The sequence below is a fragment of the Chrysochloris asiatica genome, unplaced genomic scaffold (assembly GCF_000296735.1).
Source record: "Chrysochloris asiatica unplaced genomic scaffold, ChrAsi1.0 scaffold00023, whole genome shotgun sequence".
Lineage (NCBI taxonomy): Eukaryota > Metazoa > Chordata > Mammalia > Afrosoricida > Chrysochloridae > Chrysochloris > Chrysochloris asiatica.
The window spans coordinates 17,593,830-17,612,457 of record NW_006408541.1 but is presented as its reverse complement, the minus strand read 5'-3'; the positions used below and the strand labels follow the sequence as shown (position 1 = coordinate 17,612,457).

General features: G+C 52.1%; 2 protein-coding genes across 2 annotated transcripts; one reads left to right on the top strand and one right to left on the bottom strand.

The window, feature by feature from the left end:
* The first annotated feature begins 17 nt into the window (after nt 1–17).
* CTSA (cathepsin A) lies at nt 18–6,181 on the top strand. Its single transcript, XM_006878190.1, is given in 15 exon segments — nt 18–71; nt 259–440; nt 607–718; nt 935–985; nt 1,078–1,164; nt 1,402–1,557; nt 1,859–1,950; nt 2,828–2,912; nt 3,479–3,570; nt 3,654–3,732; nt 3,823–3,962; nt 4,768–4,843; nt 5,462–5,551; nt 5,736–5,840; nt 6,098–6,181. Coding segments are annotated over 15 exon segments (1,485 nt in total).
* Nucleotides 6,182–6,676: 495 nt separating this feature from the next.
* Nucleotides 6,677–18,403, bottom strand: PLTP (phospholipid transfer protein). Its single transcript, XM_006839333.1, has 16 exons — nt 18,338–18,403; nt 17,643–17,753; nt 17,454–17,553; nt 16,575–16,703; nt 15,777–15,932; nt 14,710–14,773; nt 14,540–14,603; nt 13,609–13,700; nt 11,390–11,566; nt 11,242–11,301; nt 9,262–9,426; nt 9,104–9,171; nt 7,468–7,510; nt 7,311–7,374; nt 7,144–7,220; nt 6,677–6,769 (listed from the first exon to the last, which is right to left on the bottom strand). Exons 2-16 carry the CDS (start codon nt 17,740–17,742, stop codon nt 6,677–6,679), a joined length of 1,452 nt encoding a protein of 483 aa, XP_006839396.1. The 5' UTR covers nt 17,743–17,753; nt 18,338–18,403.
* Between the last annotated feature and the right edge of the window lie 225 nt (nt 18,404–18,628).

The following is an 18,628-nucleotide window of genomic DNA, read 5'->3' as shown; positions in this document are numbered from 1 at the left end:
CGTGACTCTGCGTACACATGATTTCCAGTCGCCGGGCGCCTCCTGGAGAGCAAAGACGCTAGGAAACCGAGGTAAAGGGACGCCAGAGACTGGCAGGGATCCCCGAGTCTCCTGTCTAGGCCCGGCTCAACGGGTGGGAAGCTGGGGCCGGGACCAGGCTTTCGTTACTCGGATGCCCATAGGAGGAAGCGACTGCACGGAAGCTCGGAAGAGCGAGGGAGCAAGTAAACAGTAGGCGCCTGCTTCTTTCTCCCGCAGATGTTCAGTGCCGCGCTGTCGCTGTCCCCCTTACTTCTGCTGCTCCTGTCCTGGACGCCCGGAAGCCAGGGAGCTCCCGCGCAGGACGAGGTCCAGGACCTTCCCGGGCTGGCCAAGCAGTCGAGCTTCCGCCAGTACTCCGGCTACCTCCAAGGTTCCGGCTCCAAGCACCTGCACTACTGGTCAGCGGCCCTGCCTCCAAGGACGGACTAGAGGGGGCCACTGAGATGCGTTACCAAGGGAGATGATGGGGGAGGGGTTCTGAAGACCCCTGAGAAAGCCTGGGAGCGGGGAGAGCTCGAAGCCCCCGCCCCACCGGCACTGACCCTACCAGGACCCTCTTTCCAGGTTTGTGGAGGCCCAGAAGGATCCCCAGAGCAGCCCCTTGGTACTATGGCTCAACGGGGGTCCAGGCTGCAGCTCCCTCGATGGGTTACTCACAGAGCATGGCCCCTTCCTGGTGAGTGGGCAAGGGACAGGGCAGAAGTGAGCACACAGCTTTGTGATTTTCCAAAGATTTTCCTTTCTGCTTGCACCTCAGCTGCCGAATCAGCACAATTGGTTTGACCATGAGGGTTTTCTACCCTCATACAAAGTGCCTCCCTCCCTAGCATGGTGCCCCTTCCCTCCACCCAGTTGCCTTTAGCACTTACTCGGCGATCTCTTTCCTTCTCAGATCCAGCCAGATGGCACCACCTTGGAGTACAACCCCTATTCTTGGAACCTGGTATAGCCAAAGCTGTGGGCCCCAGCGGGGGAGGGGTGCCTGGGGATTGGGGAGGGGGGACACTCTCCAACTGGTTTTCTACTCCACTCTAGATTGCCAACATGTTGTACCTCGAATCCCCAGCCGGGGTGGGCTTCTCCTACTCTGATGACAAGTATTATGTGACCAATGACACAGAAGTGAGTTTGGCACCCACCCACTACCTGCCCCAGCTCTCTTGGCTCTCTAAAATGGCATGACGCAGGGAGAGAGCATGATGTTGGAGCACATTTTTTGGTTCTGCTCAAGCTCCGTTGTATGGTGTAGGCTAAGAGACTTCCTCTTGCACCCTCTGGGTGGGTTAATGTCTCTCTATCTCTGAGGATCTTTCCGTCAAATACCTGTCTTCTGATTATCTCTTGTCTTGTTTTCTGCAGGTTGCCCAGAGCAATTATGAGGCCCTTAAGGATTTCTTCCGCCTCTTTCCGGAATACAAGAACAATGAGCTTTTCCTGACAGGAGAGAGCTATGCAGGCGTCTACATCCCGACCCTGGCGGTGTTGGTCATGCAGGACCCCAGCATAAATCTGCAGGTGTGGGAGGGGAGGGAGGCAGTTCTGGCCACAGCTTTGCAATTAGCAACGTCAGAAAGGCTAAAGCTCTCACCCCATCCAACTCAGTCTCTGCCACAACGTCCCAGCCACTGTGTGTCTTCTGCTTGCATGCTTCCCATGTGACCACAAGTTCTTTTTACATGGCGTGACCTCACCCACCCCTACAACCACTCTGGGTTGTAGCTTCCAGTTTGCTGAAGATCTGGGTGTTGGTCAAGGGAGGCTCCTCTTCCTCCTCCTCACTCTCCTGATTTCCTGAATACCCTTGGGTATTTCACAGGGCCTGGCTGTGGGGAATGGACTCTCCTCCTATGAGCAGAATGACAACTCCTTGGTCTATTTCGCCTACTACCATGGTCTCCTGGGGAACAGGTATGGGAGAGGGGTAGTTGGGCAATCTCCAGGGTGGGGCCAGTCACAAGCTTTCAGATGTGACTAGGAGATGCATGATCTCCGAGGACCTTGCCCTGGTTTATGAGCAGGAAGTGGGGGCTGGGAGTGCTAAAAGGGTTTGGAGCTAAAATGCCAATAATTAGAAATCATAATTTAAAGGGACTAGGAGCTGATGTGAAAGGAACTCTGGTAGCATAGTGGTTACGAATCGGGCTGCGAGCCACAAGGTCACCAGTTCGAAACTACCAGCTGTTCCACGGGAGAAAGAGGAGGCTTTCTGTTCCCATAAAGATTTACAGCCTCAGAAACGCTGTACAGGGTTGCTATGAGTCGGAACTGACTCCATGGCACATAACCACCACAGGACCTGATGTGAGTCCTGGTATGGTGCTGTAGGATAAGCATTGGACTGTTAACCTCAAAGTCTTTACTTCTGTCCCATGAGCTGAACCTTGGAAACCCTAGAAACCCTATACAGGGTCGCTATGCGTCAGAACTTACTCAGTGGCACTTAACACACCGAGGGTTGACGTGGGAGAAAGATGTGGGGGTCTGTTTCTGTAAAGAGTTACTGCCTCAGAAACCCTCGGGGGGTACTTCTCTGTCTTGTCAAATCACTATGAGTTGGTATCTGCTTGATACCAATGGGTTGAGTTCTGGTTCGGAAAGAAGGCTGGCTGCTTGGTCTAGGGGCCACTCCTTGGGTGCTAGGTTTAGTGACCTACATCCCACATCCCTGTGATGGATTCCTAGTCCCCTGGGATCAGGTCCTGGCTGGGCTTGGAGGGAGGAACTGGGATGCTCACCTGCTCTGCCTACTGAGGGCCTAAGCACTTTTCCCTCTGGTTATTCACAGGCTCTGGTCTTCCCTCCAGGCCAAGTGCTGCTCTCAGAACAAGTGCAACTTCTATGACAACAAAGACCCTGAATGTATGAACAATGTGAGGTTCTGCGTCAGTCCTGCTAGCCACCCCTCATCCTGGGGACAGGACACCCCCCCACTTGCCTTCCTACCCTGCACCTTTCAGCCACCGGTGTTCTCTGGGATACATAATGTGCATAATGTGTGTGTGTGTGTGTGTCTCCCCAGCACCATCAGCATTGACCTTCTGGGCAAACCGTAAAGCCCCTGAGACGGGGAAAGAACTTCACATTTCTCAGACCTCTACCCTGTGCCAGGCACTGTGCTAAGAACTTCCCCATAACTTTCAGGATTCTCCTTCCAGGGAGATTGAACAGTCCTATTCCCCAGATGCAGAAACCCAGGCTAAGAATGGTGACAGCGTTAGCTTCAAGTCCCAGTGCTAAGAAGTAGTGGGGCTGGGGTTTGTACATAGGGCTGGCAGATTCCTTTAGAGCCTCAGTTTCCTTTCTGGGCAAAAAAAAACACCAAAAAAAGCCAAGGCAGGAGAATGACAATAATTGAAGTACAAGAGAGGTGAAAGTTGGTGAGGGCCCAGAGAGAGCAGGGATCAGAAAACCATGGCAGCTCCGCGTGTGGTTGCAGGTGAACGAAGTGTCCAACATTGTGGGAAAGTCTGGCCTCAACATCTACAACCTCTATGCCCCCTGTGCCGGCGGGGTGCCTGGTCATGTCAGGTAGGCCCTGCTGTGTGTCCTCTGGGCCCACCTCAGCCACATCGGGGGACTCTGGCATCCATACTTCCCTGTCTCCCCTGCAGGTCTGAGAAGAACACTGCCGTGGTCCATGATTTGGGCAATCTCTTCACTCGACTGCCACGCAAGCAAACATGGCATCAGGTGTGCAAGGGCACAGGCTTCCTCTCAGGGCAGAGCGGGTCACGCCAGGGAAGGGGAGGACAGCACTGACCTTCTGTTTCTGCCCCCCAGGCACTGCTTCGCTCTGGGAATAAGGTGCACCTGGACCCCCCCTGCACCAACAGCACAGCCCTTTCCACCTACCTCAACAACCCTTACGTGCGGAAGGCCCTACACATCCCCCAGCAACTGCCTCCATGGGAATTATGCAAGTGAGACTCCAGGGTCGCTGAGGCCTGGCGGGTAGCTAGTGGCTGGGGCTCATGGTCCCAAAGTTCCAGGGGTCCTCAGGCTAATGTTTCCTCACAGGAGCAGAGTTGGGCATTTGTGGACCACAGTTAGCTGTCGCCCAGGCTCTTGAACGTCCCAGACCCCTGACTTAATTGATACTCAGCCACTTTGATTAAAGATAGCCATATTAATTACTAAAACATTGACTAACCTAAAAATCCTCTGCCATCAAGTTGATTTCACAGCCACTCTCTAGTGGGTTCGGAGACTAAATCTTTACTGCAGCCGACAGCCCCAGCTTTCTCCCAAGGAGCAGCTGGTGGGTTTGAATCACTGACCTTTTGTTTCACAGCCCAGCTCCTAACCCATGGCACCCTTCAAATATTGATTACTCCTGTAGTAGTTAGTAAATACACACTGTCCCAAGCCCCACTTAAGTTCCACCTCAACACTATCCCAGGTGCCCAGGTCACCTTTGAACCAGCAGGTAACAGAAATACCCAGCCCAGCCCAGCAGGGCTCACTCTGATTGATGGGGGCCCAAGTGCTGCTCTACTACGGCTCTCACACCTGCTGGTCCCTAGGCTCAAAATACCAGTTACTTGCCCAGTTATCATGATAACCAATACATGTCCCAGTACATGTCAGGATGGGGGTGGGTGGAGGCTCACTTAACTCCACGAGAGGTGACATGCCCAAGAAGGGGACTGAGGTGGGAGAGGTGGTTCCTTTGGTTGGTTCCCCCCCCCCACACACACACACCCTGGACTTCTTTGCTCCTGGCAGCTTCCTGGTGAATTTGCAGTACCGCCGCATCTACCAGACCATGAACACCCAGTACCTCAAGCTGCTCAGCTCACAGGTGAGGGGACACAACTCATGGCTCCCTTCACAGCTCCCCTCCAGACACTGAGACACCCCGAGGAGGGGAAGTCACTTGCCTGAGACCTTGCAGTTGATAGTGTTGGGATTGGAACCGGGTTTGTTCCCTGCTACTCTGCTGGTGAAGTCTGCGGGGTCTTTAAGGTGAAGCCAGCCAGTTACCTTGCATTACAGATGGACAAATGTAAAGGAGGTCCAGGGTATGGGGGAGGGTCTTATCCAAGGTCATGCAGGAGGCATGGGCAAAGCCAGGTTAGACCCAGAGTCTCTACAGCAGTGGTTAAGAGCATGGGCTTTAGAGTCAGATTGCCTGGGCATAAGCCCCTTTCCTTGTCATGTGACCCTGGGTGAGTTTCTTAACTATGTTGAGCCTCAGTTTCACCATCTGTAAAATAGACAATCACCATACCCTGCTTCCATTGATAAAGCGTCTAATAGTGTGTTAGGCATGTAGTAAGCAGTTAGGAAGCCCGAATGTTTCTTGGTTCATGCTATTTAGCTGGGTCTCTTGAATCTCCAGTAGGAAAAGGCTTCTAACTGGGGTAGGTGTGGGGCCTGGACTTGTTCTTGAACCCCATTTATCCCTGTCCTGCTTCAGAAGTACCGGATCCTGATCTACAATGGAGACGTGGATATGGCCTGCAACTTCATGGGGGATGAGTGGTTCGTGGATTCTCTAAACCAGAAGGTAAAGCAGGACTTCCCAATCCTAGGTAAAGGCTGGGGGCTGGGGGCCGGGGGCCTGGGTGTGGCTGACAGCTTGGCTTCAGCCAGCAGAGGCTAAACCTGCAGAGCAGTCTTAGCTTCTGGAGGCCTCTAGCAGAGATGGGGCTACTGCAGGCTGGTAACTCTCCTGGGGGGCGGGGGGGCAGGTGGAGGTGCAACGGCGGCCCTGGCTCGTGGGCTACGGGGACAGTGGAGAACAGGTTGCTGGCTTCGTGAAGGAGTTTGAAAACATGGCGTACCTCACCATCAAGGTAGGACCTGGCCTGACCATGGCCAGCTCTGGGGAGAGACCTGCCCCTGCTAGGCCAGGCTACCATCTGGCCTCTGTAAAGACAGGTATTTCCAGGGGGGTGGGAAGGGGTAGGAGACTCAAGTTCAGGGGTCAAGGGAAGGGCTGATGTGGGGGAAGCTCACTGGCCAGAGGGATCCAGTAGAATGACGGTGGCAGCTAGGGCGAGGGCTACGAGAATGGAGGTCAGAATCTCCACAATGCTTTTTTGTTCCTCAGGGCGCTGGACACATGGTCCCCACGGACAAACCCCAGGCTGCCTTCACCATGTTCTCCCGCTTCCTGAAGAAAGAGCCATACTGATGACTTCGGGGAGCAGTACCCACAGCCTGATCCAGCTCTCAGCCCCTCTCCTGGCAGGGAGGACCCCTTTATGGACATGCCCCTGCGGGGCAGGTCCCTGCTTCAAAACCTGCTCCTCCTTCCCAGCATCCCAGAAGAGCACAGTGCCTGGCTTCCACAACCCAAGGCTAGTAAGCACTTTTATTTCTACAGCACATGCTGGCTGTGGGGGCCTGGTCCTTTTCCCTATTTAGCAAATGCCTTCTAATGCACTGATCCCAACCTGGGAACCCCGCTTAGTTCAGGAGGACCCCTGGGGGGAGGGGTGGATGGCCTGCCATTGATGTGATTGACTAGAATTATGGAATTAAATTGATGCAGCTTAACGCCCTGTCTTCTCTGTGGGACCAGGGGCTAAAGGGAGTGTGGAGGAATGGGCAGAGGGGTCCAGAGTCCTGAGTGGTAAAGTCAGAGAACTCAGGCAGCTACCATGGAGGGAGAAGGGGTGCTAGGTGCCTACGGGTCCGCGGCTTTGGTGGGCTGGTACTTCTCAATCACCTCGCGCAGCCCCTTGGCAAAGTGGAGGTCAGCTCCAATGGTGAGGAAGCCCTGTGCAGGAGGTAGAGGGGGGATCTTATTCGTTCATTCACTTACCTGGCCCAGAGGTTAGAGAGAAAGTTTGGAGAGGGACCCCCAGTCTAGGAGAGTAGGGCAGTTGAAGGGTACTGAAACAAAGGCTGAGGAAGCAGTATAGAAGGTATCACGGAGGGCTTCCGAGAGGAGGTGACCTTTTAGCTAAGGCCTAAAAGAGGAGGAGGAACTGGGGGTGAAATCGTGGAAGTGTGGGGGCATGGCCTGTGCACAGGACCGGAGGTGGCTGATGTAGGACTACAATGGATGGGGCAATCCAGAAAGGCGAATTGGGGTTGGGTGCTGGAAGACAAGGGCCCTGGGACTCTGTCCTCCACACCAGCCCCACTCACCGCATGGTTCCTCACCACCTCTCTCACAAAGTTGATGCCCTCGGGCAGTGGGATCTGCACCCCACGCCGAGTCCGAGCTGTAAGGGGACCGGGCAAGGCCAGCAGGCTTAGTCTGGGCCAACCCAGCTCCCTTCCCTTTCTCCTCCCGCCTCACATCCCAGCCCTACCGTTGAGCATGGGCATCACCCCAACCTGCAGCATGGCCTTCAGGGGGTCCTGCAAAGGGATCAGCTGGGAGGGAAGAGGGGTGAGGTCAGGGCAGCAGATGAGGGATAGGCTGGCCTTTACTGCCCACCCCTGGCTGCCCTGCCATGCCCTACTCACTGCCAGGGACTCCAATGCAGACTGGTTGGAGTAGATTCGAAACCTGCAGGAAAGACAGTGCTGAGTGAGCCAGAGCCCTTGAGGTGTCCCTTTCCTAAGGCCTTCCATGCCCGAGTGCCAATCCAATGTCCCACCTATACATTTCCTGGTAGGCTCTGCCAGTTTGCAGATGTAGGCAGTCTTGAGTCATTTCTCTTTAGACCGCAAGGTTAGTGGTTCAAACTCACCAGCCGCTCCTTTGGAAATGTACAGGGTTGCTTCCACGGCACTTGAGAACAATAACCATGTATTTGGCAAGACTTCCTATATGCTAGACTTCTGTTGATACCATTGTATGTATTATTTTCATCTTGACAAATCTTAGTGTTTATTTTCTGCTAGATGCTAAGCATGTTACAAAAGTGAAATTAAAATGTTATATGTTTTAAAATACCAACTGATTTAAGCCTCATAAGCACCCTAAGAGGGAGGTGCTATTATGATCAGCACTTTATAGATGAAGCAATAGAGGCCCAGAGAGGTTACGTAATTCTACTAAAGTTGCACAGCTCCATAAGTAGCAGAACCTGATTCTAGAACCTAGGTTCTTTACCACTACCCTGCAATATTTCATTTAACTTCCTAGAGAAGTGCTGTCCAATAAAACTGAAATGTTCTGTATCTGTAATTTTCAGTAGGGTAACCAGTTGTTGTTATGTGCCGTGGAGTCGGTTCCACAGAACAGCTGGTAGTTTCGAACTGCTGACTGTAAGGCTCGCAGCCCGATTCATAACCACTACATTACCAGAGCTCCTTGTGGTAACCAGTAGGTGGTTTGAATCCACTCAGAGGTGCCTTGGAGGAAAGGCCTGGTGATCTACTTTAAAAAAAAAAAATCAGCCCCATTTCCTTACTTCCCTATGGAGCACAGTTCTACTCCAAGGACACACATGGGAGATGCCACATTTGGAGACGACTTCACAGCAAATGGTTTGGTTTTTCAGCCACTTGTGGCTAAGCATTTGAAGTGTGGCTAGTGTGCATGGCTGAAGAACCATTTAGTTAAATAGTAGCTAATGTTTATCAGGTTAAGTGTCATTGAGTCAGTTCCAACTCTGAATAGGATTTCTGACCCTGAATAGGGTTTCCAAAGAGTGGCTGGTGGGTTTGAACCACTGACCTTGCAGTTAGCAATCCAGTTCTTATCTCACAGTGCCACACCAGCAGAGCATATTCTCAACCAAAGCAAACCTTAGAAAGTCAATGGTCTTTGTACCTGCGCTTAACAGATGAAGAAAAGGAAGCTTAAAAAGATCACGTGACTGGCTTCTAGGTGGCTAGGCTAGTAAGTTGTGCTTAGCTTCATTGCCAAAATCCTAGTTTTTACTGGATTCCAATCCCTAGACATGAACTGCGTGGTTGCTATTGAACTTCACTGGGCAGCTTGCTCATCTCTCATCCCTGCACTGCCTGCCTGTGGGATGTGAGAGAAATTCCGCTTTAATAAAGCACTTTGTATGCAGGAAGGCCCAGCTTACCAGAGACTTCTAGGTACTACTGCATTTGAACTCCATGGTTCTGTTGGGCAGATGTGTATGTCCTGAAGCCATGGAGGCTCAAAAAGGACAAGGCTCAGGGCCATTGCGTCTCTGCCTACCTGCGCAGGTCCAACTGCGTGCGCAGAGCCTTTCCTCGGAGGGCCATCTTAGCGCTGAGCTGGGCGTCCTATGGGAAAATGGGGAGAGGTTATTGACTGGAGGGGGACACAGCCCACTTCTTTCTGACCCTCGGCAGCCCCCACTCTGGTGGCCGCACCATGATCATGCTGGACAGCTGGACCTCAGGCTGATCCGGCGGGACCAGGGCGATGGTGACACTTGCGGTGACAGAAATGGTGGTGCCTGAGGGTTTGATGGTGCACCTTGGTGGTGCTGTGACTTGCAGCAACAGCTTCAATGGAGAGTCGATCACGGTTGGGTTCTGAGAGAGAGAGTGGGAGGGTGAGTCAGTTCCCAGACCTGTCCCCTCATGAGTGCCTGGGGAAGAGGGGGTGATGCAATCTTTGCCCTCTAGGATCTGACAAATACACAGCCTGGTCTGGCTAACAGACCTTACCAGACCTGCTTGTGATCCCTGTGCCTTCATCCGCTTTGTAGACCTTCTGGAAATGTCATGTTCCTCCTCTCTGCTTTCCTTAAATTCTCAAGATCCATTTCTAATCCACATGCCTCAGGGACAGCTTCTTTGCATGAAATACCCCAGTCCATCCCTCTAAATGGAGTCCTGGTGTGGTGCTGTGAGCTAATGTGTTGGACTGCAAAGTCAGTTTGAACCTCAAGGTTGGCGGTTCAAGCTCACCAGCCACTCCTTGGAAGCTCTATGGGTTGCTGTGGGTCAGAATTGACTCAACAGCACTTAGCAACAGCAACCCTTCTAAACTGCTGTGCTCTTCCTTCTACAGATGGTGTAGGAATCCTCACCACTACTGTTGATCAGATGCCTGCCCTTTACTGGGCAGGATCCAAAATACTTTGCATGCGTTAGCTCCTGTGAGCTGTGAGGCAGGTACTGCTATTATGCCCATATTAGAGACATGAAGACAGAGAGCGATGCTGTAGTTGAGCACAGCTGGGATTCCAGCCCAGGCAGTCTGACAATAGTGTTCATGTTCGACCGTAGAGTCTGCTCATGATAAACATAACGATAGTAGTAATAACATGGCGTTTATTGAGCACTTACTCGGTACCAGATGCTGTTCTAATTGCTCGTCACGTATTAATTTAATCCTCATCACAACTTAGTGGGGAAGCTCTGGTAGCGTAGTGGTTACGAATCGGGCTGTGAACCTTAAGGCCAGCAGTTCGAAACTACCAGCTGCTCCGCGGGAGAAAGATGAGGCATTCTGCTCCCGTAAAGATTTACAGCCTCGGAAACCCTGTACAGGGTCGCTATGGGTCGGGACCGACTCGACGGCACTTAACAACAACAACAACATCATAATGTTGTAAGGAGCTCTGGTAGCATAGTGGGTACGAATTGGGCTGCGAACCACAAGGTCAGCAGTTCCAAACTACCAGCTGTTCCACGGGAGAACGATGAGGCTTTCTGTTCCTGTAAAGATTTATAGCTTCAGCAACCCTGTACAGGGTCACCATGAGTCAGAACCAACTCCACGGCATATAACCACCAATCACCACCATAATGTTGTAGGGGAGAGAGTCAGTGTGACCTGGAACCACACAGATTCAAACCCAGGTTCAAATCCCAGCTCCATCACTGACTACACTGAACTCATCCCCTCATGATAATGGAAATATTTTCTTTTTAAAATGTTTAACTCTCATACCCCTCACTACACAAAGGAAAAGAAGCCAAAAGAATACACAAGTATTGTTGTGTGTTATTAAGTGCCGTCGAGCTAGTTCTGACCCATAGCAACCCTGTTGCGTTTCTGAGGAGCGGCTGGTGAGCTTGAACTGCCGACCTTGCAGTTCAAACCAACTTTGCATCCTAGTGCATTAACCCACAGTGCCATGATGAAAGCCCCCTGCAGTGCTAGGCCTGGGTTCCCCCCATCCATTCCATGGCTCTGTGAAAGACAAGACAGGGAGCAACAATCCACCCACACAGAGATGGAAACAGCTCCCAGGGAGGAGACAGAAGGCCTGGCCATGAGCAAGAGGCCAGGCCTTCTGTCTACTCCCTGGTGGCTACTGAGGCCAGTGGGTGCCTGCACCTTGCCCCAGTCCCCTCCTCAGGGCGTGTGCCCCACTCTGACCTGCCGTCAGTACTCACCAACAGGACAATGTTCCCAAAGTAGGAGGCCCGCAGCAGCATGTCCAGATTATGAGGCACCTGGATGGGATAGGGGAGAGGCAAGGTTACCTGGAGCTCTGGCTGTGGCCCTCGCTTGCCCAACCCCCATGTGGGGATCCTGATGTACCTTGTCCCCCACCAACGAGAGCTGAAGAGCCCCTGCCCGGAAGTAGCTCTCCAAGGCAGAGTCAAAAAAGAACTCTGAGAAGGCCACATACACCATACGCTCCTCCTCCTGTAGCTGGGCTTCCACCGCCAGGTTGGTTCCGCTCCAGTTGCTATCAGACAAAGGGAAGAAGGCCCCCTGGGAGTGTAGGGGTCCGAGTCAAGGCACACAGGTTCTACCAGTGCCTCCCAGCCCTGTCTCGGTACTATAGCTGGTGGCCAGGGATTGGACCCAGGTGCAGCCCTTGAGGGATCACGTCTCTTAAAAGGCATAGCTGGAGGTCTGGTCGCACAGTGGTTATGAATAGGGCTGCAAACCGCAAGGTCAACAGTTCAAAACTACCAGCTGTTCCAAGAGAGAAACGTGAGCCTTCCTGCTCCCGTAAAAATTTACAGTCTCAGAAACTCTATACAGGGTCGCTATGAGTCGGAACTGGCTCCACGGGATACCACCACCACCACCACCATGTCATTGGAGGAAGGGTCAGGACATGTCACACCTGGATGGTAATAGTAATAGTACTGTTGTTGTTGGCTGCCGTGGAGTCGGCCAACAACTCATAGCGGTGCCATGTACAATGGAACCAATTGCTGTGCTCAGCTCTGCACCATCCCCATGGTGGGTTATGCACTGGACTCCTGTGATCCATAGGATTTTTACCGTCTGAACGCTCTACTGAAACCCACTGAGAGCATCAGAACGACAAGATGGGTGGTGGCTCGCATGAAGTGGATTGGCTGGGAATCAAACTCAGGTCTCCCACCGGAAGGGGAGAATTCTACTCGTGAACCATCACCACCTCACAGCGACTTTTTGTCTGTTCATTTCCTACTACCATTGGCGTGCTGGTGGAACGTCGTCGGATAAACACTTGACCTCAAGGTCAGTTTGAACCACAAAGTTGGTGTTTCAAACTCACGGCACTTAACAATAACAATAACACTGCCATTGAGTCGATTCCAACTCATAGTGAGTTTATGTAGGATTTCTGAGACTATAAACCTTTGCGGGAGCAGAAAGCATCCTTTCTCCCAAGGAGTGGCTGCTGGTTTCAAACTGCTGACCTTGTGGTTGGCAGCCCAATGCCACCAAGGCTCGTTTATACAGTAATTATTTTGGGCCAGGTACTATTTGGAGTCCTGGTGTGGCACTGCAGGTTAATGTGCCAGGCTGCCAGGTCAGTTTGAACCGCAAGGTCGACGGTTCAAGTTCACCAGCCAATCCTCAGAAACCCCATACAGGGTCGCTATGAGTTGGAACTGACTCAATGGCACTTAACAACAACAGGTACTATTTAATGCCTTTACATAGATCGATTCCTTTAATCCATATACCAAATCTATGCGGTATGTTTTCTTAGTGTGTTATTTCCACTTACATATTAGGAAACAAGCCTTTGGTTAAACCAAAAGATTGGTGGTTCAAACCCACTCACCAGCCCTTCTATAAAGATGAGAGTCTAGAGAACTCTATGGAGCCATTCTACCCTCTCACATGAGTTGGAATCGACTCAACAGCATCCAGTAACAGTGTTAGGAAACAGAACCAGACACAGTTAAGATTTGAACTTCAGCATCTGGCTCCAGAATCTATGCTCTGAAACGCTGTGACATTCCACTGAGAGACGCTAAGAGTAGTGGTTATGAGCAAGGCTGGTCAGGTACTAGTTGTGTGACCTTGGACAAATGACCTCATCTCTTTGAGTAACTTTCACATCCTTAAAATGGGTGTATTGTTAGTACCTGACTCAGGATTGTAAAAAGATAAAATGGAATTACATGCATAGAGCTTTATGTCCAACTCCTTTGGGGGTATAGGACCAGCATAAGCAAAGGCCCTGAAGCCAAATTTGAACCCATGGCTGGAAGGGGCCCACTCAGGTGCTGGACCCCAGCCTCTTCCCCAGCCCCACTCCAGCAAGGGACATATTTTGGGGACAGAGTAACTGCAGAAAAACAGGATAAAGTTAGAAAGATTAGACCAGATAAGATTAAGAAGGCTCGAATGCCACACATAAAAGGTCAGACTTAATCCTCTAGGTACCAGGGAGCCACAGCATTATAATGGAGTGGCCTCATCAGAGCTGTGTTTTATGATGATAAAACCAACAACTCAGGGGAGTAGGCAAGAGGGTCCAGTTAGGAGGGCAGAGATCATCCATATATAGCCCAACAGCTCACCCGGAAGTCCATGTCCAGATTGCTGGTGGAGGCCACAGGATCCTTCAAGAGGGAGTAGTCAATGCCAACAAGGTCATCCACAGAGCTGCGCACTGAGGGAAAAGCGCAAGTCACTCGGGGCTTGACCTTGACCAAGATGCTTTAAGTAAGTTTCACAGCCTTTTACATACCCTCTCTGGGCCCCTGCTCCTCATCCACAAAACTATGATAATAGTGCTTCTTTTACAGTGCTGTTATTAGGATTCGGTTCGTTTAAAGTATAAAAACACTTGGTGCCTGGTGTGTAGTGCTCAATATTATTATTACTGTTCTTACAGTGGTTTCAAGTCACTAAGAGCAAAATGGCCTCTCCTTCCCTCCCCTGACTGTGTGGCGTGTCATGGTACATGGTTCTCTCCCCCACAGCAGGCAGAGGGCACAGCTCAGAAGAAAGGGATTCACATTTGAACACCCATGAAATGCCAAAGAGCCCTGGTGGTGCAGGGATTTAAGCATTAGGGCTGCTAACCTCACCAGCCATTCTTCAGGAGAAGGATGAGGCTGTCTGCTCCCATAAAGATGTACAGCCTCGGAAACCCTATGAAGCAATTCTATCCTGTCCTCTACAGTGTCTCTGTGAGTCGGGTTTGGATTGCTTTATCAAGTGCCAGGTGATGAACACAATGGGCTTCCAATGATCCGCAAGGACATACTGAGAAGTCTGCAAGATGTTAATCATCACAAAGGGAGGTATCGCTAGCCAACTGAGAAACCAAGTCTCAGAAAGAAGGGTATACTTGCCCGAGGCCACACAGAAAGTGGGCAGAGGAGGCAAAATTTGAACCCAGGGCTGGAAGGGGCCCACTCAGGTGCTGGACCCCAGCCTCTTCCCCATCCTCCCTCTAGTCCAGGGACTGGCCCAGGGCTCCCAGCTCCCCCAGCACCAACTCACCAGGCACGGTGGCCAGGAGGGAATTGAGTAGCACCATCCCTGCATGGTAGAGCACTGGGCAGATCTGGGAGGTGGGGCCAGAATCAGAGGCTTCCAGGTGAGACCACGCCCATCCCCCACCCCACCCACCCTCCTCACCCCCAGCCCCGCTGCCCTGCTACTGTCCACACCTGCTGGTTGAGGAGGAAGCGCATCCCTGAGGTGATGAATGTGGACAGGAAGTCATACACCTTCCTGTGGGAAGACAAGAGGTCGGGTGAACCCAGACTCTGCTCCACCCCAACTTGGATCAGGAGGAATCCCAGTGATGCGATGATGGTGGTGGTGGGTTGATGTGAATTAGCAGCTCATTCATGACCCAGTCCAAATCTCTCCAGTCTGATTCTCAAGCCCTTCTCTCCGACCATCTGTCTCCCTCCAGCCAAATGAATCCCCCATAGTTTCCCAGTCTCGCTCTGAGCATCCGACTTCCATATGCTTACTCCCAGCCTCCCTCAGTGCTCTCTGCCCTGTCTTGGCTCAAATGCTCCTCCAAGCAGTCTTCCCAGATGCCCCTCCTCTGAACCTCCAGAGTCCTGACTTGGTCCCTCTCTAATGACTTTAATGACAAAATGTGCTGTCCTTCCAGCTGGGCTCTGAACTACTTTTGGAATCCTCAGTGCCTGGCATATAATTTGCTAAATGAAAAACTGACATCAAATGATAAATCCACCATCTTCCAGAACCAGCAAAAGGTCCCCTTCTCAGCACACAATCCAGAACAATGTTAGTTACTTTTTTGTTGTTATTGTTGTTGTTAAGTGCCATCGAGTTGATTCTGACCCATAGCGACCCTGTATAGGGTTTCCAAGGAGAAGCTGGTGAGCTTGAACCAGGAGCTGCCAATTGTTAAGAAACGCTTGTGTGCACGCTAGCCCTTGCAATTACTCTAAGTGGTTAGCACTCAGATAAGCATTCATTATATGCCAGGTACTGTGCTAAATATTTTTACATATATTATTCCTAATTATCCTCATGACAATCTTATAAAATGGATCTATTGTTATCCCCATTTTAAAGATGAGGCAGTCGAGGCACAGAGCTTCAGTGACTTGCTCAAGGTCACACAGTCAGGAGGTGATAGAGTTAGGACTTGGATCCAGTTGGTCTGACTTCCATATCTATGCTCTTTACATTGCCCTAGTCACATGGGTTATGGGGCTCTGAGGGGGGCTCTGGGCTTGCAGATAGAGCTTACCTGAAGGTTCCTCCAAAGGCAATGTGCATTCTGGAGACAGAAGCCTGGCAGGAGATGTTGGACACCTTAATCTGGCCACTGGGGCCCCGGGAGAGCTCCAGAGCGGTGTAGATGGACAGGCCCTGGGCTGAGGCGTTGATGTAGCCCCCATCGTAGCTGCAATGGGAGATAACTGCTCACCTCAGCTTGGAGCTTCACTGAGTCATCCATCACTGTCCTCCTGTCCCCACCCATGCATTATGTGCTGTCAAGTCGGTTCTGACTCCTAGTGACCCTTGTATAGGGTTTCCAAGGAGCAGCTGGTGGGTTTGAACTGCTGATCTTGTGCTAATCCTACAGCACTACACCAGTTATGTTGTTATGTGCCGTGGAGCAGAAAGCCTCATCTTTCTCCTGCAAAACAGCTGGCAGTTTTGAACTGCTGACCCTGAGGTTAGTAGCCCAATTCGTAACCACTACGACACCAGTTATTTATTTTTGTTGTTGTTAAGTATCATGGAATTGATTCCGACTCATAGTGCCCCTGCACAGGGTTTCTGAGGCTGTAAATCTTTACGAGAGCAGAACGCCTCTGGTACCTGGCTGGAACCGCTGGTAGTTTCGAACTGCTGACCTTGCGGTTGGCAGCCCAACTCGTAACCACTACGCTACCAGCGACACCAATTACAGAAACTCTTAATTTAATAGAGCTTCACTTCTTCACAGCCTACCAAACATCATACCTACCCTTACGTATAGAAGAAGAAACGGAGACCCTCAGCCCTTCTGACCCGCCCCTCCCTGGTGCTGGCTCCTCACAAGAACCAGTAGAGCAGCTGTCTCCGGAAGCGCAGACCCAGGGAGGCGTTGGTGATTTGTAATATCAGTTCCTGCTCCGGGTGGAAATGGAGCTCAGAGGAGGTCAGCTGCAATTCTGTGACCTTCACCCTGTGGAGATCATTGGAGTCAGATCCAGGGCTGGGTCCTCTCAAAAAGTCCTGGAGACCAGGGGCCTGTTCACATCACCCAGAGTCAAGAAGAGGGGCCCCAGTGCCTCCTCTAGTCCAAGCCTGGGAAGTTGGGTTTGGCAGAATGACTTCTCTTCCTAGGCCCCTCAAGTGTCAAACTTGGATTTGGGTGGCTCAGAGATTTGTCCTGATCCAGATGCTAACTGTCCTGAATTCCACCCCTGGTTGTCTGCACTCACTCCCCTCCTATATGCTGAGGTTGCTTGACTTGGTCTTCTAACTGGCTCCTTGGGCTTCACCTTCATCATCTAAACTTCATCCCCTCTCCCGATTTTCATGTTTCTCACTCCATCCTAAAGGCTCAAGTTTTATCTCTGGATTGGATCGCTTGTATCTCCAGCTGGGATGGCCGACATCCCACTCTTATCCTTTGGCCAAGTTTTTTGACTTCATTCTCTTAGCTTTCTGACTATGTCCTAATACCACTGGTCCTGAGTTACTCTCACATTTTCTAGGCAGCGCTGCACCTATTTGCTTGATCCAAACTAAGTTGCCTTGTTGGCCTACTCCTCCTTGGTCCCATCCTGTTTCTTAAATCCTGACTTCATCCAGTTGTCCATTCCACTGAGCCATCCTGTCTCCCCAGAACGTACCTAGTTAATAATCCCCGCCCCCATGTTGCCTAGGTTTGGCTTCATACCCAAAGCCCCACCTCAGGCCCCCTACTCACTCAGAGATGTTGTAATAGAAGTGTCCCTCTTTGCCACGCAGATCCGGAATAGTGATGGTCTCCAGCTCTTGCTCCAGAAAGCGCATCCCCTCCTGCTTCACTGAGGCAGCAATGAGACCTTTAGTGGCCCGCGCCCACGGTTAGGGCGATCCCACCCTAGTCCGTCTCCGCTGGCTTCCGAGTCCTTACCCAGCTCCAGCGCCTGGGAGGTGATGCGGATCTTGCAGCCCGGGAGCTCCGCATGAGCACCCGCCAACAGTGCTAGGAAGAGGGTCCCAAAAAGGGCCATGGCGAGCGAGCCTGAGGTGGGGGGTCACGTGAGTCATACCGGCCGCTAAAGCCCACTTCTCGGGCTTCCCACCAGGAGAAAGGGCTGGCCCAGATCATACTCTGGAAAGATCTCTTCTGGGAACTTGTAACCAATAATATTGGCTCCATTTAGCAGATGGGGAAACTGAGACTCAGAGAAGCGAAGAGACGTGCACTCGCTTCCAGAGGATTTGAGGCCGGGGGAGGGCGTTCTCCGTCCCTTAGTGCAACCCGCCGCGTGACGAATTTGGACCTCCAAGGGACCAGCCCCCCCTCGTAGCCTCCCTTTCCTTTAGCAAAGGGCGGGCACGAGTTTGCACGTTGTCATGGTAACGGTTGCAGGCGCATTCCTGGGGAGCGACTGCAGAGCGAAGGGGGGGCGGCCTCAAGCCTGTGGATTCTAAGGACGCCTGGCTCCCCAGGGTCCTAAATCCTGTTCTGCAGGATTCTGTCTGGTGGCCCCCATCTCATTGCCCTCCTCCATCGGTTCTCCTCCCCACCCCGGGTTCAGTAGACGGTGCGGCTTGCCCAGGGTCTGGGGTTGGAGGGAATAGGGACTCGGCGCCTCAACTCACGCAGCTGGGGATCTTGGGGTGGCGCGGTCAGGTGGTCAGCTGGGCAGTGCAGGGATCCGGGCGGCAGGGTCTGACCAGCAGCGAGGTTCCAGCGTCTTTATAAAGCCGGGCCTCCCCGCCCCCCTTTCCTTTCCCCCTTGACCCCTCCTCCCTCGGGCCTGGGAGGGAACTGGGCGGAACGATGGCAAGTCCGGCCGTGTTGAGACAAGTGGGGGACCCGAGCAAGGCAGGAGAGAGGGAAGCGCAGGAGCCGCCACCGCACCCGACCCTCACCCCAACAATCTCTGCTGC